The sequence below is a fragment of the Protopterus annectens genome, chromosome 17.part0 (genome assembly GCF_019279795.1).
Source record: "Protopterus annectens isolate FY-2018-M chromosome 17.part0, PAN1.0, whole genome shotgun sequence".
Lineage (NCBI taxonomy): Eukaryota > Metazoa > Chordata > Ceratodontiformes > Protopteridae > Protopterus > Protopterus annectens.
This window is the reverse complement of record NC_056751.1, coordinates 544,020,787-544,045,358: the sequence shown is the minus strand read 5'-3', so window position 1 is coordinate 544,045,358 and position 24,572 is coordinate 544,020,787. Positions and strand designations below refer to the sequence as shown.

General features: G+C 37.8%; 1 protein-coding gene across 1 annotated transcript in view; it reads right to left on the bottom strand.

Annotated features, from left to right (window-relative positions):
* The window catches only part of LOC122791457 (mucin-2-like), a 508,385-nt gene that overhangs the window by 89,564 nt on the left and 394,249 nt on the right, over positions 1-24,572 (bottom strand). The window contains exons 37-38 of the mRNA XM_044059202.1: positions 16,574-16,817; positions 13,768-13,946 (exon numbers count right to left, since the gene is read on the bottom strand). Coding sequence (XP_043915137.1) covers positions 13,768-13,946; positions 16,574-16,817 — 423 coding nt within the window. The remainder of the gene's footprint in view (positions 1-13,767; positions 13,947-16,573; positions 16,818-24,572) is intronic.

The following is a 24,572-nucleotide window of genomic DNA, read 5'->3' as shown; positions in this document are numbered from 1 at the left end:
GTAATCAAGGCTTAGCCTCTAATTAGTCATGGTTTGAACAAGAGTTCTACCCCTGCAAACAAATTTAAATAAATAAATAAATCAATAAAATGAATTGCTGATAGGGCTATTGCCTAGCCAGGGGATGCCTAATTCTTGCCTTTGTAAAATGATTTGGCCAACCAGATGCATGTAGTAGTACCAGTGGGACAGGGCCATTGGAGGTGGTGGTGGTGGTGGTGGGGGTAGATGCTTTGTTTTGAAATCATTGTACCAACATTTGTCTGGCAATGTAGCACAGATGAGATGTTAATGTTCTTCATCCTATAGTTCTGGGTTTGAATCTTTCAGTTTTCATGTGCTTAAAGCATGATTCTGAGAAATTTACATAATCAAGCAGTGCTGCCCGGTAAACCTAACAAACAGGCACATGTGGATAGTAGGTTTTCCAGATTAACAAATAAAATAAAGTGAGATTCCCAGGGGAATTCCTGCTGAGTGCCATGGAATTTCCCAAGAGAACCTGTAACCTGAGATTCACTAGCGTCTCAGATGGCAAAGTACCTGCTAGGTAGAAGAGTTAGGTGCACTTAAACTGGCTCAGCACTTCCACATGAAGAGTGTGCTGGATGGAATCTTAATTGGAAGCGTCCCTCTTCACTTCTCTAAAGCAGAATGTGAGACTAGTGAGTCAAAAACTCCATTGCGACGGGTAGCGGTTAAAAAATACAAAAAGGTCTCAAGACCAGTTAGAAAGACATCTGTCAGTATTATCATAATTGTGTTATATATGGTATTGACATGTATCTAGTGTTTATAAGGAAATCCTTTTTCTCATACAGTTTACTGCATCAAGGTCAGAGATGTAATAGTTCCATTGCACTTTGTACTGATTAGGGCAGCCATTGAATATATCGCCTCTTTCTGTATGTCCAAACACTTGTCACAACTAGGAATGCCCACAATGCTTTCTCAAAAAAAAAAAAAAAAAAAAAAAAAAAAAAAAATCAATGTTCTAAATTGGAAAATCTATGCAGACCATATCCAAGTGTTGCCCCTTTTCTCAGTATCATACAGGTTACTAAAAGGTAACCTCTGCCTCGCAAATAGAGCTTCAACAGACCCTATTCTGTCAGATTTATTACAAATTCATAAGTCTAATGAAATTCTGAACACCTGCTCAAGGGATCTTAATCTGTTTTGCAAAATAACTAGAAGTTTTGCAAAAAAACTAGAACTTTTTGTAGGGCTAGCTATATATTTATGTATGCATGCATGTATTTATTTATGCATTTATTTATTTTTATTTAGTTTGCTTACCAGAGTAGTGCACTGATCATAATAGACCATTTGTATCACAGGAAATGCCACTTCTATGGAACCATCTTCCACTCCACATAAAGCAATATACTTATATTATTTTATTTAAATGTGATTTGGATGACTGGATGTGTAACCACAAATAAACCCTAGCAGGAGCCCTTGTCCCTCATGGACTAGGAAAAATGCAAATATTTCAACATATTCTTGTTCTGTTTATCTCTGGGATACTCAAATGTAAAATGTAAGGAGTAGAAACTACCATGGGAATGTAAGGACAGACTTCATAACAGCCTCACAGATTAAGGGCCTAGTAAATACATATAAACCAACACACAATTTTGCTGCTCCATACCTATAAACAACATCATTTATTTTTCAGGTTACATCAGGTTTGCTAAAGAATTAGAGAAAGCACCTATTTTCAAAGAGTACTATAAATTCAAGGAATGCTGTCAAGTGTACAATTTTCCAAACCATTTGATCTGACACAGGAGATGGTACAGAAGCTGAAGTTATGGAATGCCAGCAAAGTGGAGGATTTAATATAGAAAGCCTAACACAGGTTATGTCACAGCATGATGGAACAGTGAGTCCCGAAAGTAAAGAGAAACAGGTGAGACATCTGAAGAAGAAATATGGACATGGGAAAGAAAAAGATACTTAATATGGTGCAATATTTATGCAAAGGAGAAAGCAACACTAATCAACACAAAAAAGCAGAGCAAAAGATATTTGAAGAGAAATATGGGCAAAGGCATCTGAATGTGGAAACTTTTACAATACGACAATAAGAAAGCAAAGGGAGAAAATAGAAAAGGGAATTCGTAATGGAGAAGTTATGAAAATAGAAACTGAAGTTATGGATTACCCAAGTCCTGAAGGATTTAGTGTAGACAATCCAACACTGGTAATGTCACAACATGATGGAACAGTGAGTCCACAAATTAAGGAGAAACAGGTGAAATGGAAAGCATCTGATCAGATGCCACATGAAGATACTCTGGAGCCTTCAGTAGGAAACCAGTACAAAAGTTTAGCCGGAGCTGCACAGTAAAGGAAGGAACAGGAAACAGTGGCAACCTGATGTAGTCAATGTTGTGTCGTGATAGGCCAACGAGATCTCATATGAAAGAGCAATGGATGACACAAGATGCAGCTTAAGAGAATATGTCACAGGAAGATGTTCTAGAACTTTCTGTAGAATGCCCACAAGAAGCTGAGAATAAAGAATGTACCCTCAGTTTAGAAGAAAAAGATCTAAGGAAAAAATGCTTTATTTAATAGAAATGGATAGATATATTAAGACTGATGAAAGAAACAGATTACAGAAAGTCAATAAGACCCAAAATTTTAGAAGCCTAATAAAACAAATGGACACAGTGATCAAGACTACTGACAGAAATTCATGTGATATAACAGAAGTAAATAGGATACATTACTGTGCAGAAAAATTAATAACAGATAAAGTCTTACCACAAAAATACAGGGCAGTAAGAGAAAATCAAATGCCATCATGGAGGTATCGAATAGAGAAACTATAAAGCAATTAGGACAAGAAGTGTCAGTGTAAGAAGAGTATAGAAGAGGGAACAGATCAACAAAAATACTTAGAAAGATAGACATGATATAAGCAATGAAAAGACCAGGATTTAAAGTTCTCTATTGAAAATAATAAACTAAAGATAGCACAGGCAGAAAAAAACTTAGAAGATATGCAAGAAATACAAAGGAAAAGTACAAAATAAGCAATCCATTGATGATCCAAAAAGTTTTATATAAAATTGGAAACCAAAGAAAAGGAACAGAAACATCACCAAAAAAAGAAGAAATAGACACATTTTGGTGAAATATCTATGAAGACCCCATGGAACATAACAAAGATGATGAATGGATAGAAGAAGTAAACAGTAAGAAGTTTTGGGGTGACTGACTGGCCCCAAAATGTATTGGATCAGTTGGACAGGAAAACAGAAAAAATACTTTGCACTTAAAAAATGATCAGTGTATACCAAGATTAAATATCCCTCTTTCTGAAGGAGGTATGCACCTCCTTGAAACTGATTGCATGAATAGATCTGCAGTTGTAAGACTGCATACATATCTGCTGACCTCATCAGATCCAAACATAGTGAAAGTTTTGAAACACGAAGAGAACAAATCTAAGATGACTTCCCTGCCTAGTTTAGCAGAAGCATATCCATGTCAAGCAGGAATGGAAACCAAACCAGAAGGAGACAAAAATCAGGCAACAACTGAATGTGCCAAAAAACAAAAGAAAGAATCCAGAGAAAATGTTGAAATGAGAAGTAATGTGCACAAAGCATAAATGTTGCTGCCAGTACAGGAAACTACTGGAATGACCAAATGTTGATCAGGATCTCATACAGGTATGGTTAAGGGGAGGTGAATTTAATCCAAAAGATGAAAGGTTGATATTAGCTGCCCAGGACAGTGGACTATGTATACATTGGTTTACAATGTCCATTGAACATATGGAAGAAACAGACAAATGCAGGTCCTGTACAACAGAACTGGAAACAGTCGAACATATTGTTGCTGGGTGTGATACACTAATGACAGAGGGCATAGTTACTGAAAGGCATAATAATGTGGCATGGTGTTGCACTGGTGATTGTACATATATTACAATATTGAAGAGGTTAAGAAGCATTGGAAACATGGGCCACAAAGCATTAGAAAGAATGTTTAAATTGATATCACATGGGATCACCCATTACCAACAGTTCAAAAAATAGATGTGAGAAAAAGAGACATAGTAACAGTTATTGTTGAAATTGCTACACCCAGTGATTACAGTGTCTTATGTACAGAGAAACACAATGTCATAAAATACCAGGAGTTGCAGGTAGAAATAAGAGTGATGTGGAAGATGAATACTCAGGCAGCTCCAGTAGTAGAAGGAGCAATGGTTCTCATAAAAAAGAATTTACGGTCTTGTTTAGATATATAAATGATACATGTAACTCCTTATGAATTGTGGAAGGAATCAGTTCTTGGCTCACTGCGGGTGCTTCAAAGAGCACTTTTGCTAACATCAAAGATTGAAACAATACTAATTTTACAAACTCTGATCATACTTTGACTTAGAAATTGGGTCCATCACAACTTTCTACAGGGGTACCATAGAAAACATCCTGACAAACACAGTCACAGTGTGGTATGAAAGCTGCTCTATCTCTGAGCACAAGGCTCTCCAGAGAGTGGTAAAGAATGGAAGAACAGCTCATGCCAAAACACAAATGCCCAGAGATTCATCAATTTTGTCAATGCAAATTCTTTGGAACAGCTAGCCGATACCCCCATAAGAGATGATAATATCTTGGACTTGGTATTAACCAACATGAGTAACCACTGCAGCATACCTGCAGTATCATCCTCCCTTGTAATATCCAACCATAAAGGGGTCACATTTGAAGTCACCATCTCCCCCGACCCCCCTCTAGCTAGAGTCAAACAAAAAAACATCTCCAAAGCTGATTAAAGTCTCCTGAGGGATGGTATAAACAGCTTCACAGCCTCTTCCCCCTTTCTAGGAACTGGCACCGGTATCCAAAACTATACCAAATTACTATACAAAAATTTATATAGATGCATGGAATCAGAAATACCTGACAGGATTAAATCATCCTCCACAAGGAAGAGTAAACCTGTCTGGTGGACATCTGCAATAAATAAACTCTATAACAAAAGAAAAAAAATTGCTGTCCAGGACCAAGAAGGAGCGGGCGCCCAATTGGAAGCAATCTCTCCTTATCCTAAACAAGCAATTAAGAGCACTGGTAAAATCCTCCAAAACAAACTTCGAGTCCAAATTGGCCACATCTAGTAAAGACAATCATAAGGTCTTCTTCACATATGTCCATAATCTCAAAGGTAGCACCCAGATCTGCTCAGAACTGGTAGTCAAAGACACCACATATACAAATGCCATAGATATAGCAAACTTGCTGGCTGACAGATTCAGCAAAAATTTAACCCCTCTGCCCCACCCCATTAAAAAATCAGGACATTCCCAGTACCTGCCCCATTCCCCTTATATCTAGGGATCAGGTCATCACTGCTCTCTCAAAGGAAAAAAAATACAGCCTCCATGGGACCCGATAACATCCCAGGCTACATCCTACATGAACTCAGGCAGGAACTTGCAGCACCATTAGGTGACCTATTCAGTCAAAGCCTGAGTACTGGCTTTGTCCCAGCTGAGTGGAGGACAGCCACTGTCATCCCTTTACACAAAGGTGGAGCATCCACCGATCTGGGAAATTTTAGACCCATCAGCCTAACTAGCCTGATCTGCAATGCCGTGGAATGGATTATCATGGGCCTCATTAACAAGAACATTGAAACCTCCAAACACTTGATCCCACACAGTTTGGTTTCGTCAAGGGGAGGTCATGTCTGTTAAGTATGGTTGACTTTTTTGAGACAGTCACCAAAGCCATGGACAAGGGAAAGACAGTGCACACTGCCTACCTTGACCTGGCCAAAGCCTTCAACACTATTCCCCACTCGGGCATAATAGATAAACTCTTTCAACTAGGCATCAATCCGTATGTTACCAGATGGGTAGCTAACTGGCTCACGGATAGAACCGACTTAGTCAAAATAGAGGAAGCCATCTCAAACAGTTGATCCGTATTGAGTGGCATACCCAAGGGTTCAATCTTGGGGTGTCTTTTATTTGGGATATATTTTTCTAAGGTGCAGGCCAAAACCAGTGGACTATGGCTGACCAAGTTTGCAGATGACTGCAAGCTGGGAGTTGTCATCAATTCCGCTAATAACGTGGACATCCGCCAAGAGTGTTTCACCCAAACAAATGACTGGTGCCAGAAACATGGCCTCAAGCTGAATACAAAAAAATGCATCATCATCTCCTTTTGGAAGAGTGATCTCCCCACAAATTATCACATTAATAACAATGTCCTAAGCACACAGTCAGTTGTGAGGGATTTCAGAACCCAGATTGATAGCAACCTGACTTTTGACCACCATGTTGCTTACATTGTATGGAAAGCATTTTACATGGCCCACCTCATAAGTAAGGGTATCTCATCCAGGGGACAAGGAGGTCATAACATTCCTGTATTCTTCCCTTATAAGCCCCATTATTGAGTACAATGCCCCATTTGGCATGTACCTCGCAAAAAACATGGCAGAAGCAGGAGAGATCATAGAGGCTCCTCACCAGGAGAATCCAGGGCCTCAAAAATCTACCATACTAAAAAGCTTTATCTCTCTACTCTGTTTCATACAGACTCCTCAGAGGTCAACTCTGTCTGGCATACAAGGTGATCTTAGCCCTCCCCCTCAATGGGATTGCTTCATATCCGCAAGTCAAGCTCCACTCAAGTAATCCACACATGCAGCCTCAGCTGTGGTCTGTGACATCAATAGGACTTGTTGCCAGGACAGATTTGTGTCCCCCATCTATAGAATAGACTCCCTCTCCACGTCAAGAAGAGTACCTCTTTACCTTTTTTTAAGCGCAACTTGGATAACTGGATGGGAAATAGAAAATACATTCCCGGGATTCCACCTGTGTCTCTGCTGGACAGGGGCATTGGGTTCTGATTTGTCTATGCATGGGCTAAACTCTTGGCTAGACTTATAAGGGCCTCAGGGCCAATAGCCTAGTAACTTCCTATGATTTTATGATCAAGACCATGCTACCAGCAATCCACGACCTGCACATATCCAGATGTCTAGGCATACCTCTAAACCTGGAAACATCAAAAATCTGGACAAAGGCCCATGAAAAGTAGGTACAACTGGCCAAAAATTGGGACACTCATTAACATAACATTTGTATACATAATCATGTAACCCCATCCACTCTACTAAATAATGACAGACATTTGAATTTCAGACTTCATATCCCTCAAAAAATACATAATAATGCAAAACCTGTTATTCTAGCAACTATCTGAGTTTACAGGAGCCATATTTAAAATCTGCCTCTATTTTTGGGCCTTTCTTCCAGCATTATTTTGGCTTTGTCCAGATTTCTTGCTCTGAGAGATTGAGAGGTATGATCACTGCATATTGCATTACAGCTTACTTCTCCCAAATACACATTAGTCCTACTATTAGTCCTACTATGCCAGAATTATAAAAAAAATCCCCAAACACACACACACACACACACACACACACGCACACACATGCACACACACACACACACACACACACACACACACACACGCACACGCACACGCACACACACACACGCACACACACACACACACACACACACACACACACACACACACACACACACACACACACACACACACACACACACACACACACACACACACACATATCTGCAGTACAACAGTTCTGTTCAGTTCTACTAAGAAATTAATGGTTACCTCCCAACCTCTTCCAATAGTTGCACAACCTGTATTTATCAGTGGTCGAGTCATAAGGCTCGAATGTATGCAAAAAATAATCATATTTTATTTTAAGATCTACAATATACAGAACAAATATCACAAAATCAAAAACTGTCATGTTAAAAATAAATACTTGTTTGATTTGATCTCTGATGACACTGTCTAGTACAGAAAAAACAAGCACGTGTTAACATCTTGGTGGGGAAGTAAGCTGACGCAGAACACCGCAAATTTTCAGTGCAATCATTGTTTAAAAGAGAAAGGTGATGCCAATTACAATGTGGCAAGTATCACATTTTTTTTTAATACAGAGAGCATTTCACCCACTTACTGTCTCACATTTCTTTTTTTTTCTCCAAAGTTAAACAAAAGTCTTCTGTAGTTGCTGGTAAGCCACTCTTCTCATAAAATAATAAATTTTTCTATGAAAGTGCTAGTGTGCACTTTTTAGCAGTTTCATGAGACGAGTAGCTCTTGCCATCATTGGCTACATCATGCCCTTTGACCGAACACCAAACAAACCTTAAAGATACAGCTATCCCAAATAAAAGGGAAAAAAAATGCAATTTAAATGCACCATTCAGTATTTTCTGGCAGACAGCCTGTTACTTAACTCATGCTTTAATTTTGGGGAACCAACTTTTCTGAGCAATTTGTTGGCATTCCTGAGTAGCGTGAAGCCATGAAGCAAGCAAAGCTGTCTGCTCATAAAAGGTTTACCAAGCCTTTATTGTTTGATGCTATCCTGGCAGGTCTGACTGCTGCTTTCATAAACAGGTCAGTCAGTGTGGAAGAACAAAATGGCCAATAGAGTTGGGGGTGGTAGCGAACTGGGTAATGTTCTTTACTGAAAAAGCAGGGAAAATAGTAACTTAAGGATGAATGGCATCCCAACATCAGGGACATTTTTGAGTATAACGTTACTTCACTTAAAAAATTTATGTTTAGCATGAGACTGCACTTTCTGAAGAAGTTTGAAACTTCAACTTTTGATACTATTGACTGACTTTTACACATTTTACAGTAAGCACCACCTATTTACTCATCATTATGTACACCTTAGTATGAACTTTCCTTTCAGCAAATTGGCGACTACTATGAGGTATCTGTACGAGAATGCTCTTATCCATCTGGAATGTGTGCACATGTTCAGTTTGGGAATTATTCATACATAAAGTTTAAAACCAATAAGTTAAAATATTCTTGCGAGCCATTTAATACAGCGATGAGTTTATACTGCCAAAAACAGAGTCCTGATGCTGTATTGCTGTATTGCCCAGACTTCAGAGAGACATGACAGGCACTTCCGTTTTTACGAAGTACACTGATAAGTCAAAATATGTATTTGTTTTTTGTACTTTTGCAGCAGAAGCTATATTTACATTATTTAAGATGTGCTCCTCATACGTTAAAATTATAGGGATGGTTCTTAGTTGTTACTGCCGAAGGAGTTTGGAGAAATCATTCTGATCAACATATACACATGCACAGACACACACACACACTCTTAACCCTACTTTACCTATTCCATGACTAAACCTCCCCTTATGCAGCAACACACACACTTGTTAACTGCTGCCAAGGGATCACTCACTTGCTCTCACGCTTCACTCTCTCCAACACACAGTCTCTTCTGCTTTCATACATACATTCAGATCACTCTCACAATCTCTTGATCTCTCACACACACATTCTCTTCTGCTTTCATATATGCATTCACTCATATAAGATTGTTGTCTCTCTCGATCGCTCATACACACATTCTGTTCTGCTTTCATATATGCATTCACTCACACATGGAGACAGAAACATAAACAGACATACACGCACGCACATTTTTTTTTTTTTGTATTTGTTTTTTTACACTCGCTAAACAGCTACTTAGTAAGTGTAAAATAATAATGTGAATGATCTCTCTCTCACTCTCTTACATCTATAGACAGCAGGACAAGGACTATAACACAATCTCAGTTTTAGGAATGCAGTTTTTGCCAGGTTTTTTAATAATTAGGACTCCACTAACTGTCTGCATGCAACAGTCAGTTACCTGAGTCAAGAGCAATGATTCACTACGATAAACATGTCAAGGGTAGCAAAACAAAATCAGGATTTGAAGGAGCCCCTCAGGAATTCATGGCACCCTATTATTTCACCCCCAAAAATGGGAAATACACTTGAGAGATATGTGTCTAGGCAGGGCCAAAGGAATAAATAAAGACTGCACCCACCATGCTCACAGACTATTCGTGTACCTATCATCTAGCAAGCGCTTCCATAGCATAAGATGCAGAACTACGAGATTCAGAAACAGATTTTTCCTACAGGCCATCAGACTGTTGAACTCTGACAACAATCACACTCCATGCTTGACCATCTGAGCTATCAGTTCAATGTGGAAGACCATCTCAAATTGTGCAATACCTTGACTGCCTGTCTCAATCCAATATTAGTACAATATTCAGTAAGTTGAGCCAAATCACTGGTCATCAGGGGGTAGTATTAAGGCCAGAGAAATGTCTCATTATCATGCAATATCTAACATTAGTTTATATATCCATAAACAAATTGTATAACAAAAGAAGGAAGCTACTGCACGTCAGAGCAAAATCCCATAAAGAGAAGGCATCTCTGATCAGCACTAGTAGAAAGCTACATTCTCTCATAAAAAAATCCAAGGCCAACTTTGAGAGAAAAATCGCTATGGATACTAAAGATAACCACAAGGCCTTCTTCTGCTATCTTAGAAACCTGGGCGGAAACCTTCAGATATGCTCAGAGTTAGTTCACAATGACAAAAAATACACTGAACCCACAGATATTGCCAACATTCTGGCAGACAGGTTCAGTGCAAATTTCTCCCCTCCCTCACCCCCAAAAGATGAAATACATATCCCAGCTGAATGTAACCTCCCTGTCATCTCAGATGTCCAGGTGAGAACCGCCCTCAGCAAAGCTAAAAACACAGCATCAATGGGACCTGACGGTATCCCGGGTTGCATGCTACATGAACTCTAAGAGGAGCTAAACCCGCAGATAAAAATGATATTTAACCTTAGCCTTACTACAGGATATGTACCTGAACACTGGCGTACAGCAACAGTGGTCCCACTCCACAAAGGAGGCACCTCTACAGACCCTGGTAACTACCGCCCCATAAGCTTAACCAACCTAGTCTGCAAAGCTATGGAAAGAATCATTATGGAACTCATAAACAGAGACATCGGGGACCTACAGACACTTGATCCCACCCAATTCGGCTTTATAAAGGGCATATCCTGCCTTTTGAACCTGGTTGACTTTTTTGAAACAGTCACTAGAGCCATTGACGAGGGCAAAGCAGTCCATACAGCCTACCTGGACTTGGCTAAAGCTTTCGACACAATACCCCACTCAGGCATCATAGATAAGCTCAACAGCTTGAATGTAAATCCATATGTCACACGATGGGTTGCAAACTGGCTAAAGAATAGAACCCATAAAGTCAAAATCGCTGGAGCCATGTCAGACTCAAAGCCAGTGACAAGTGGTGTCCCACAGGGCTCTGTCCTGGGACCCCTCTTGTTCGGCATTTATTTCTCAGATGTGAAAGCAAACATGGGAGGGTTGTGGCTGACAAAGTTCGCAGATGACTGCAAACTAGGCGCCATAGTCGATACACCAGCTGACACATACATCCTACAGAAAGGCCTAACTGAAACGGACAACTGGTGCCGGAGTCATGGCCTTAAACTAAATGCCAAAAAATGTATAGTCATCCCCTTTGGGAAAAACAAAGTACCCACAAATTATCACATAGACAGTAACCCACTGAGTACAGAAAAAGTAATCAGAGACCTGGGGACCTAAGTCAATAGTGACCTCTCATTTGACACCCACGTTGCCAAAGTGGTTAGAAAGACTTTCTACCTTGCCCACCTTATCATGAAGGGATTCACATCCAGATCAAAGGAGGTCATTGTACCCCTGTACTCCTCCCTTATCAGGCCCATGATTGAGTACAATGCCCCATTTGGTATGTACCTCACCCGGCACTTGCAACAGCTGGAGAGACCCCAAAAGAACCTCACCAAGAGGATCAAGGGTCTCCAACATGTCATATGCTGCCAGACTAAAGAAACTCCAGCTCTATTCAGTAGCATACCGCCTACTCAGAGGTGATCTGTGCCTGACGTACAAGGCCATGTCCAATCAGGAATTGATGGACATGTTCCACCTCAAAAAATCCAAATCCATCAGAACCACGAGAGCTAAAGATTTAAACCTCAGTACAAATATGAATAGGACATGCTGGAGGGACAGATTCATAACTCAGAGGCTTCCCATACTCTGGAACAGAATCCCAGTTCATGTTAGGCAGAGCCCCTCTTGACTCTCTTCAAGAGAAATCTTGACGAGTGGATGGGAGATCGTAGGTTTACCCCGGGGGTCATCTCTGTGTCACTACTAGACAGAAGCACAGTAAACTAATTCTATTATGTAAGGGGGTCTTCACTGTGTCACTACTAGACAGAGGCACAGTATTCTAAATCTATTCTGTACACTTTTGTACCATTACATGGGGTGGCGAAAGCCACATCACTATGGCTAGGCTTATAAATGCCCCAGGGCAGATAGCCTAGTACTAAACTATGAAACTATGAAACTATGAAACTCAGTCACAGTGCAATACTCATGAATGTCTCATTCTTGGCAATACTTAATGTAAGTCTTTAATGGAATATCTTACCTCAGTACTGTGGAATACTTAAGCAAGCAAAGAGAACACTCAATAATAAATGTTAAAGTGAGTTTAATTTATGTGCAGTATTAGGATTATCTATCTAGAACATTATGGTATATAGGAAGTAGTTATGTATGTATTAATGCATTGTTGTATTAAGCCTACGTGACATCTACACATTTGAGTCTGGAGATACGGAATTTCATTCGGTTTTTGTACTTGTGTGATTCTGAATGACAATAAAGTTTACTTTGACTTTTGACTTTGATATTCTCATCATGGTATTAGAAACCCAAAAGACTTGGAGAAATTAAACTGGGAGATATCTGTTGGACAAATGACAAGCTTTTATACAAGTCTGTTGCTAACAATATGTTAATCTGTCATAGAGGAATGGAGTGACTGCCATGCATGATCAGATTAATACAGAACAGGCTCAGGAGTACATGCATGTAGGTACTACAGAAAAGGAGACTGTCCTGCATGGAAGAAGGTGTGCTACCTGTGTTTGATGCTGTATTACACAGGTGGCAGTAAATCATTTAAAATTCACAGGCATATGCTTATTCTTTCTGTTTACCCATTTCAGGACATTTGGCATAACAAGAAGGAATGTTTCCATCTTCTCAGTTACCTTTGTCACCACTATCCATTGCACCATTTCTCAGGCTGCTATTAAATACTTATTACTAAAATGTATTGAATATTAAAAGCAGTATAGATACAAAAATGGATTACAACTAAAACCATGCATAATGAAGATGGCGACATAACAAGATTTTGACCAACTGTGAAGGTGATATGAGACTCTCCTATTCCCCATTCCCCCTACACACAGATACCTATACAATTCTTCCATGCATTCAGCATACTGAGGTACAAGAAAGTTATATTCTGGAAGGCCTTGCTTTAAGAATTGCAGAACATTAATTGCATATCACTGCATTTGAAATTGCAGTTATGTACCTTTCCTTTTAATGGTGAGTGCACAGTGTCAACTGTTCTAACTTGCCTTTTCCCATCACAGATGACATGTTGGTTGCATGGGAACTTAAGTAGCAAACTCATGACACTTGGTATGTTCCGCGTGGTTTACTATAAAGAGGAAAGTGTTGCTAGACTCTTATTTTTTCTGATTTCCTGATAGTATAAGATCTGTTTACAGGCTTGTGTAGGATCACAAATCTTGTTATCTTTTGTTTGTTCCTTTAAATACAAATAAAGAAGGTGCTAAGAGATTTACCAGTGATAATCTGGTATATGGTAACAAAAAAAAAATTTATAAGCAACAAAACAGAATTATCAAGAAATATTCAGGATACTTACAGCATGACCCATTTGTATGCCCTCTCCAGTCAATGCAGATGCGGTCTTGGAGACACATTGTAGCATAGTTTTGCAAACTGGAACAATCCACTGTGGAATTTAACATGTGGCAGTGATCATAATGGCAGGCTTCAAAGAATGGATTGGGAGGAACTACTTTGTGGCACTCTGCAAAGAGACTAAGCACATAGTTACTTGAGGACTACTGCTTTGGAATTGGAGATATTGGCTTCAAAATGATAATACAATTATGTAATCAGTCATGAACTTATGTTTTATTCTTGGGTATGTAAATGACATCAGGAGCTCAAGATGGATTTGAATCTTCTATAACAAATGAAACCAATACATTTTAAAAGTTAATTTTTAAAGTCAGTTTAAGTAAGCTGTAATCTACAGTTTTGTCTATGCCATACTTTATGAAAAGAAAGCATTCCTGCCATAACACATCATATAAATGAACAAATTTTAATAAATACTAGAATGCCTTAGCACAACAAAATAATACATTTTGTATCTTGCTTGTCAACTCAATTTTGTCAGAGATCTTTAAAAAATAAGTTAATTGTGCACAAGTTTATATTAGCAAAATGCAAAAACACAGCCTGAACTATTAGCTAATGAGACTAATATATTTTAACAAATCAATCCAATAATAGCTAGTTTATTTAGTAAATAACTGTATTTTTAATGAATCAATAGAAATAATAACTAGTTTATTTATTGACTTATTGTGTGTGTGTGTGTGTGTGTGTGTGTGTGTGTGTGTGTGTGTGTGTGTGTGTGTGTGGCTTAAAATAACTTTTTTTGACTAGAAATATCCACATTACAAATTCTTGTTTCACTCAAGTTAGAGCAGTATATTGACATTTATTATCTACAATCCTTAGTCTCTCTGTTACTCTGTAAGAGTTCGACAGAGTAGATTTGTGAAAATTACGGACCTAAATACAAATGGATACATGTTTAACTTTTTAAACAAGCTAGATGCCTTGTATAAATAACTGAATGCAATGAGAACAGTGGTCTCACTTTCTTGTCTGTTGGACTGCTGGTACTATGTTCCCTTCAGCATAGTTTTGCTCATTCTTCATATAACTGAATTGCAGAAAGCACTTTTGTTGGTACTTATTCACATCCACTCTGACCTCTGTACTTGTCTGTTGCCTTCATACACTTAGAAATAGCTAATAGAAACTATGGCTGATATTCACAGATTGTATTCAGAGAACAAACCTAATATTAGTGTAGATGACAACTTTATCTCCAAGGTGGCAGATATGCAGTTTAGAAACAGAAGTATGACCCTGACTGCTGGTGATAAATATACATGACAATTAAATGATTGTTAGATCACACACCACTGCTGTGTACTATTCGTCATCTTGATGCACTAAGCAATGGTTTTCCTATATGGTTCTTAGGTATGACACTGGCATGAAGTCACACAGAAAAATGGGCAATTGGGGGGGTGTACTTTCTACACTGTTCACAACTTGCAGCATGTCTATCCTGCATCAGAAGCAACTGTGGAAATGTCCCAGGAGAGAGGAGGCATGCTGTAGTGCAAAATGTGAGACAAACATTGTTTTACTGCCGTAAGGAGAGGGAGTTCTAATGTAGAGGGTGCAAAGCACTGTAGACATTCATCATTAGAGTTCTCTAAGGTTTTGGGCAAAGGAGTTCATAGCACTGAAGGTTATGTGTCTTGCATAAGACCGTGAGAATTCACAGTACATGTGATGCAGAGTATTGGTGCCCATATTACATATATCACTACATTATTGTGAGGGCTTGTGCACAGAGAGTTGTTAACACATATGTTTTACAGCATTGTAGTCCCTGACACATACATCATTAAATTATGGTAAGGGCTTCTGGAGAGACAGTTGTTAACACACATGGTGCACAGCATTGGATCCCATGATGAACAGATCTTTACATTACTATAGGGGCTTCTGGAGAGACAGTTGTTAACACACATGGTGCACAGCACTGGATCCCATGATGAGCACATCTTTACATTACTGTAGGGGCTTCTGGAGAGACAGTTGTTAACACACATGGTGCACAGCACTGGATCCCATGATGAGCACATCTTTACATTACTGTAGGGGCTTCTGGAGAGACAGTTGTTAACACACATGGTGCACAGCACTGGATCCCATGATGAACAGATCTTTACATTACTGTAGGGGCTTCTGGAGAGACAGTTGTTAACACACATGGTGCACAGCACTGGATCCCATGATGAGCACATCTTTACATTACTGTAGGGGCTTCTGCAGAGACAGTTGTTAACACACATGGTGCACAGCACTGGATCCCATGATGAGCACATCTTTACATTACTGTAGGGGCTTCTGCAGAGACAGTTGCTGAAATACACGTTACACAGTATTGGAGGTAGTGATGCATGTATGAATCCATACATACTTGCATACATATTTGTATGATTGTGTTTTTGTAAGTAGAATACATGTGTGTCTTCACTTTATGAATTCTGATTAATTTCCCAATAGCTGTTATTTCACATGGTACATTCCTCCTGGGACTCATTTTGTTTCTATTTTCAGTAATTTATGTTTCCTTCATTTTTGGTGACATATTTCTTCAATGGCACATTCAAACTTGTAATTATCCAGCCTTCACTAAGAGGTCACTAGTCTAAAGTGCATTCTGAGCAGAATTTATATATTAACACTTTTATTGTGTAGACTCATTTAACATTCCCAAATTAAAAACAAATTTATGGTTTCACTCACCACTGTTATCCTGATATGAATATCTGATTCTAGAATCTTACCTGCTGAGAATAAGCTTGCAAAGTGGCGAGGGTGGGCAGGGTGTTGTAGTGGTAGGAGATGTTGATTTTGTTGCTGGTGTTATTGAAGTTGGTGGGCGCGTTGTGGTAGATGTAGGTGTTGGAGGTCTACAGTATGGCTTATTTTTGTCAAAGACAAACCAATAATCAGCCATTACTGAACAGGAAGATGCGATCTTTCCACCTGGTAAGCGACAGTCCTCGGTTGCATTGTTTGTGCAGGTACCTTCATAGGAAAATTTAAACTGGATTAATCTTTAGCACTCCACTGCTTTCAATAGTTAATTTTCTCTTATATATTTATCAGGCATACATTTATATCAATGTCTATTGGTCTGATCAAAAAATCTTTCAGCAGAATTTCTGGAAAAGCTGAAAGGACCCTAAGAACTACAAATGTGGATTACTATATTCTTTCACTTAGTAAACCTATTTTCAGTAATAATATCTATTTGTTAACCACGTAGGCCCACTGGACTGGTCTGTTTCCAGGGATGACTTGTCCAAGGCATACAGTAGGCAAATGAAGTCTGAGGGAATCTAACTTTGTACCAAAGGAATTACAGCTGACAGCTTTAATCTTCTGCACCAACTGACAGATTAAAATCATGATATAAAAGTCCTTATGACATAATATAAAAACACATATGCCGATTCTAGTCATGGTCTTGAAGGGCGGTAATGAACATGATCAGCATTGGCATACATGTCTTTAAATTCACAGCAGAGTAGCTGGAACATTTATAGATCTAAATGCGCAGATGGACCAACAGGAGCTTTTGGAATATGATAACACCAATACATGATTGTGTACTGCAATAATCAAACAGATGCTCGATAAGCTGAGGTGTAGCAGATAAAGCCCTATACCTATGAGAACCCATTACTAAAGCCACAAACCCTCAGAAACACTGCTGCCATCATGTCCCTATATACAGCATATGCATACTTCATATATAATTTTCTTGATAAATAAAAGCCATCCCTTCACCAGCTCCACTGGTGCAGAGATAAGCTACACAATTAAAGTGATATAAGCTCAGGATTAGAAATGTGTACGAGTGTTTGGATCACAGCCAGAATTATACTTGATGAATACTTTAAAGACTACATTGCATGTGGGGTGGAGGGTGTGGGGATATGCCAACACCAGGTCATCCATCGTGTGAGACTGAATGGTATAATGGACCATGTACAGGAGTGGCAGAGTAATTGGTTGCCAGCAGTATGTATAGAGATTGTACAGAGTGCATTTTACAGCACTACATATCTCAGCAGAAGTGCATCACAAAGTAAGTCATATGCACTTACTGATTTGTAACTGTCAATGAAATGCAATGCTCATTCAGGTTTCCCCATCCATTGTCTTGGTTGCAAATGCTTTGGATAAAGGGGACTTTTTATATAAAATGGAAGAAACCTGAGTTTGGTAGTTATAAAGTCAGTGATATGAAGCAAAAAATGAAATAAAGCATTTTTCGTAAGTGTCTAATCACTACCCTTCAAAAGCTCCATTCTCTTTGTAATCATAGTATTCTGCTACTGACCAAATATTTCTCCATACTTTGCAATATTAAAAAAAGCCACATTTACGCAGTGTCACCTCATCCCATCCACATACTAACAACACACTAACTCAATAAACATACTACATGGAATCTTGTGTTATAACTATCCCTTGCTATATGATAGTATGTGTGAGTCTGTCTCTCTGTGTGCTGTTTGTTCTTGTTTGTATGTTTGTATGTTTATGTGTCTGTGTGCTTGAGTGTGTGTGTGTGTGTGTGTGTGTGTGTGTGTGTGTGTGTGTGTGTGTGTGTGTGTGTGTGTGTGTGTGTCTGTTTGTGTGCTTGTGTGTATGTGTATTTGTTTGTGTGTCAGTGTGCATGACTGTGTGTGGTTGTGTATATGTACTTGTGTGTATGTGTGACTGTCTGTATGACTGTGACTATCTGCTTGTATGTGCTGAGCTAAGAGGGATCTAACTCACCTCAGTAACTAATGCAAGAACTGCTGGGAACAGTGATTAGCACAGTGTAGAAGTACATTCTGTTATAGTTACAGGGGGTTTGAGATTTATGACTTGGGGACACTGCAGTAGCTGGGACTGGTGATTTCTAACCTGCTGTTTACAGGGACATTATGGACAAAGATGCTATAAACCAGCTATGAACTGCACAATTACAAAGTGCATGTTCAGTCTCTAACTGCATCCTCAGGTCAATTATGTGTGTGTTTCTACCATTTAAGTTTGACTCCTATATCACACTTATGAATGTGCTGTGTATCTACCCATGAGTAAAACACACAGGGGTACTTTATGGATTTTTATACGACACTGATATCAGTTGTATGAAATTATATGTACTGGGAACCAATGTTAGTCAAATGTTAATGAAATTCAGAAAATCTACAGTGTAAAATGATTACTGTCATCAGACAATATACTGTATGTTCTTTCCAGCAAAATCTCAATGTGGGTATGTTAACTAAGAGAAAGAAACATAATTAAAGAGATTAAATTAAGAAATTAAAAAAAAAAGAAAACTTTTCCAAAACTTCCATCCTGTTTTCAAATGCTTATAAATAATCTCGCATTGCACACCTTCTCTGGTAGTGCACAAGAGTTTCGCATCACGTTGATATCTGTACTAGTCCTTATATAAGTAGATGAGAGAATAAAGGAAACTAGGTAGATACGTGGTGTTAAAAATATTGTGAATCTTATTCAACACCAGACGATTTCATCAGTCCATTGTTTTTGATTATATTAAAACTGTTAGATATTTTGCATTCTCTGCAGGAGCAGGAACTACTGATGGCCATAAATGAATGAAAACTTTTATCACTATGTTATCACTACATTATGCATGCTACACTCCCTTATCTAGACAATTCATTGCCTAAAGATATACAACAAAAAGTATCTAGTTTAGGTTGAAGTCAAGTTTGAAATGTTTGCTGAAAGTGCACTGTTGTATAAAGTTAGAATCCCTGTCACACTGCAATAGGGAGGCAGGCAATTTCACAACAGTTAGATTTCATAGCATTATTGGCACATTTTCTATATAAACTGATTTCAAAGTATAAAAAACTGTTTATGTTTTTATAGCACATGGAAAATAAGATAGAAGAGCTACCAGACAACCAGACAACATTTAAACAAGCAAGAGCATTGGCACAATTTCTGAGGTTGATATTTTAAACCATTAAAGATTAGATTATAAACCAGAAGCATGCCATGTTTAATACAGATTCACTCTAAATGATCAGTAAGATCTAGATTTAAAAACAGCTATCACCACCAGCAATCTAAGAATATATACTGACACCTCACTTATTGTAAAATACTCTACATGTTCAAAGCCAACATGCTACACAAATTTCTCTCTCCATTCACAAAAAATAAATGCATTTAAATGACTTGTCTTGCACCCCACTCATCATTTAAAATCCATTTCAGCCAGTTCTGATATCTAAATTGATCATGAGGCTAACACATTTGTAATTGCACTGAAATTGGTTATGATAGTTTGGCCCTGATAGTACATTTTTAAACTTCAGAACTCTATAATGAAAACAAAAACTTCTTTTTAACCCATTACATTAACAAATATTTTGGGACAGATGTTATCATATAATTAGAATTTCTTGAGTAAAATATTATCTATAAATACTATATTTTTAAGTAATTTTATTTGTATTTATATTAATAATGAAAAATAATATGATTTGCTAATCAGGTAATCATCCCACTGGACACACACAGTCTCTTTTCAGGGGTGATACTGGAGCAGTGTCTGATAAAGTGATCTGGTCAGAGTCACTCAGTAGGCAAATGGAACCTGTAAGAATCAAACCCAGTACTGCTGCAGGGTTTTTGTCTAGAAGCATATTGTTTTCAACCTCTCAGTATTTAGGAATCTTATAAGAGAATGTAAGACATTACAAGGAACCTGTCTGAGTTATGACTTTTCATAAGAATAGTACTAGACATTGTTCCCTTACGGTCAGTGGAACTTAGTTCCCTTATGGCCAGTGTACTTTAACAACATCTCTATTGATTTTGTCTAAACTGAGTAAATGTTTATAATGTTCCTATTCTCAATGAGGTAACAACAGACTATTTCAAATGTTAATATAATTAAAACCTTTTACAGCTCATGAACACATTTTTCTATAACAGATAACAAAATAAGTATATTGATCAAAAGTAATCTTGATTTAAAATATAAGTTCCACTAAGCAGTGTGAATGAAATATTTGATTAAAGCTGATGAAATTCAAATGCACTTTACTTAGGTTAACTAAGGAAATAAAGAGGTACCATGATTTATTTATCTGATCTTTCACTTGATCCTTATAGTTTTATCCAGAACGATGATATATTAGACGACTTAGCCAACAAAGAAAAAAAATAATAAATTTGATTATAAAAAAAATCCAAAATGATTCCAGGTATTTGATTAAAAATTATTTACAAAAGGATTGTATTTTGAATTGATTTTGTCAGATAGGTATAATAAATCAATGATATTTACCAAATAAAATGTAAACTCATCTGTAAAAGTTCCTCTAATCGTAAACTCTAGATGCTTGCATGAAACAATTTTACACTGCCATACCATGAAGTTTAAGAAAATGTTAAAAGTATTTCTGTCTAAAGTGTAATCTATTTGATTTAATCCAAGTTATTATGACCAACCAATATTTCCTCTCAAAGAAAATCCTGAATATATTTAGCATTCTTTTTTCATGACCTTTAAGGTCATTTTCTTCTACCGGGGTTTTCCCGGTTAGGGGTTGCCACAGTGGATCACCTGTCCCCTCATGATTGGCAGTGGAGTTTTACAGTATCGAGTTGCCAGCCTGGCGACCAACCTTCACACAGAAGGTACACCCACACATGCACACACTCACACCTAGGGCCAATTTAGAGTGTCCAATCCACCTATAGCATGTCTTTGGGATGTGGGAGGAAACCGGAACACTCGGAGGAAACCCACATGACCACAGGGAGGACATGCACACTCCACACAGAAGACACCCCAGCCAAGGATCGAACCGGAGAACCTCTTGCTGTGAGGTGGCAATGCTAACTGCTGCACCACCGTGGCCGCCTATGACCTTTATGGCTAGTAGAATCAAATGATCCTATTAAAAACCTTGTATGATTAAATTTACACTCTAACGTAATTTTTTTTCAAAATCTTGGGGGTGGTGGTATCAGTTAGCTTAGCCAGATAATAAATGAGTGAAAGCATCTGCCATTGCAAAAGATGCGCTGGAGATGTGTCATAATACTAGTATAAAACATCAAAATAAATGAAGTAATTGCATCAGAGAATGGAAAATCACATATATTTTACATATGAAATTATGCATCTATACCTAAAAGAAGAAACAAGTACATATCCAATCACTTTGTTAAATCACTAACACTGAAACTGGATTAATAGCTCTTTTACAGTTAAAGAGTTAACATACCATAATGGGTATCAGGCAGAAGTTTGGACATTTTATAAGTACAAAATTTAGAACTTTAATGATTAAAGTTCAGTTTAGGAGTGACATCACTATTATTATTGTTACTGAGCTGTTACAGTGAGTCTAGAGGAAAACCACAATAACTATAACTAGGATAAGGGATTACAGAAGCTGCAATTCTTAGAAAATCTAAAATTATTAAGTAAATAGTAAATAAGCAAATGAATATACACATGTAAAAAGTAAAATAAAAAGGAATAACTATTCTCATGAGTGACCAGAAGAGACAAAGGGAATACAGTTTGTGTACACATAACCATGTCACAGAGATCTTTGGAAATACTTTATTGAGAGGACGGTTAATATGTTCAACAGACTACCAGACCAGATGTTGGAGACAGAAACTATGGAGGCATTCAAGATGGCATGAGGCAGGTGCAGAACGGGTACAGGAGAAGATAGGAATAAAGTGGCATTAGAATGACCAGACAAGCTTATTGTCTCCTTATGTTATCAAACAAACATAATGTAGTAAAATGTCGCATAACATATATAGCAGGCCTGTTTTGCTCATTTCTTTATTATTATTGAACCTGGCAAAACCGTACTGATCTTGCATTATGATAAATAAATTCCACTATGATATTTTACATGGGTTGTATGAAAACCATCATACCTAAGAATTGCAGCATATATTACTCATGACTGATTATTGCATATATAACAAGGAATTTGATCCTTGTTAATATAGCCTCTAATGTTGTTTTACAATAGAAAGTTATTTATTTATTCATTTATGTTTTACTAAGTGGGTTTACCATATTGTGCAGAAAAAAATTTGGAAGGGAATCAGAAAAGAAAAGTACAGTGCAATGCATATAATTGTTATTTCTTTAATTTCAAACACTATGCATTTTATTTATTTATTTGTTTGATGATTTGTTAATTATTTATTATTGTATTAGAAAAGGAATTAATAAGTATCAGGCTTAAGTAAGAAATATAGGGAAGACAAAAATAAGAGGTGGGGAAATTAAACAGTATGTATTAGACTGACACTTTTTTTGTATTCGACATTGTTGAAGGAAATATAGCTATTTCTTCTCATTCATTTATTCAGTTTTGGCATAGCAGCCTTGCTTCGATATTCCATCAAAAGTGTTCAGTTTCTGTTATCAGATTATGAAAGGTATTATCAAGGTACAAAAGACCTTCAAAGTATACACAGACAATATGAAAAAAAAAGATGTTCTTTGTCTTCTTTAAAAAAGATAATGTATAAGTCATTCTTATGAAGGATCAGCAGCAAAATAAAAATGTAGTCTGCACATGTGAGCTCTTTCAGCAGATAACTGGATAATATGATGACAGCATGTATACCATATACAAACAAAAAACAGAGACACTGTGCTTTATAATTAGTATGGAAAAGGGATGAAATATTTTGAAAAGGTAGAAATAAATGTTAAATAATAACATAACTGGATACCGTGTGCGTACATAGATACACAAGAAGGATTTCAGGGAAAGGCACTGCAGTTGTGACATGTATATAGAGAAAGCCATTTATACATAGAATAAAATACTCAAGTGCATATATATTTAAAGAGGCTGGGTAACATTAAAACATTTAAATATTTCACATGAGTTAACAGGTTCCAACAGGTTATTTATTTATTTAGAATTTTGGTGAGAGGGGGAAAGAAAGTAAAACAAGAGCAAAATGTGACAGTTTAAAAGGGATGGATTAGGGCAATGTCAAGAAATACTTTATAAAGATGGTGATATATAGCTGGCAGACAAAATCAAGCCAGTCAGAAATAAAAAAGGAAGCTAACAATGTATTTGACAATCCAGCTCCATTGTCATACAGGAATAAAGACTTAATTTTGCAAAGGTGCCAGACAAGAATAAACAGCTGTGGCACTTTCTGCAGATAGCACTGGGGAAGTGAGGTGGGGGTCATGCTCTTAGGCACACTTTTCATGGCGGACTCACCAGTGTAGACTGGGGATCACAAGGAGGTGCTTATTTCAGGGGGACCATGGGCACTGGACTACATCACATAAGGAGGTATGGACATGTACCACAGTAGAGCATTGCACATCGATCCCTTTGATGTTTCTGAGTATGCTCAGTGGATGGCACAACTCACATGACCTGTATGCAGAAGTCTGCTGATGCTTCCTGTAATTTAAACATTACAGCAGAGAATGAGTGGGTCATGGGACTCTGCTTAGGGAATGATGGGGCTCAGGGATGAAAGAAATATTTAGGAAGGGGAGGGAGGTTAGCAATAAAAAAAAAAGAAGAAGAAAGTAATAAAGTACAAGACAAAACCAAGACAAGGAGCAGGAAGGTAACCAGCTCTTTGTCTAGGATTGTCTAATCAAAACAGAAAGTGCCAGCCAGCTGGGCCTAGGCATGCTTATGTACAGGCTATGTTTCTGTCTCATGCCCTTGACTATAAACGTAAATATTCTGAAGTTATAAA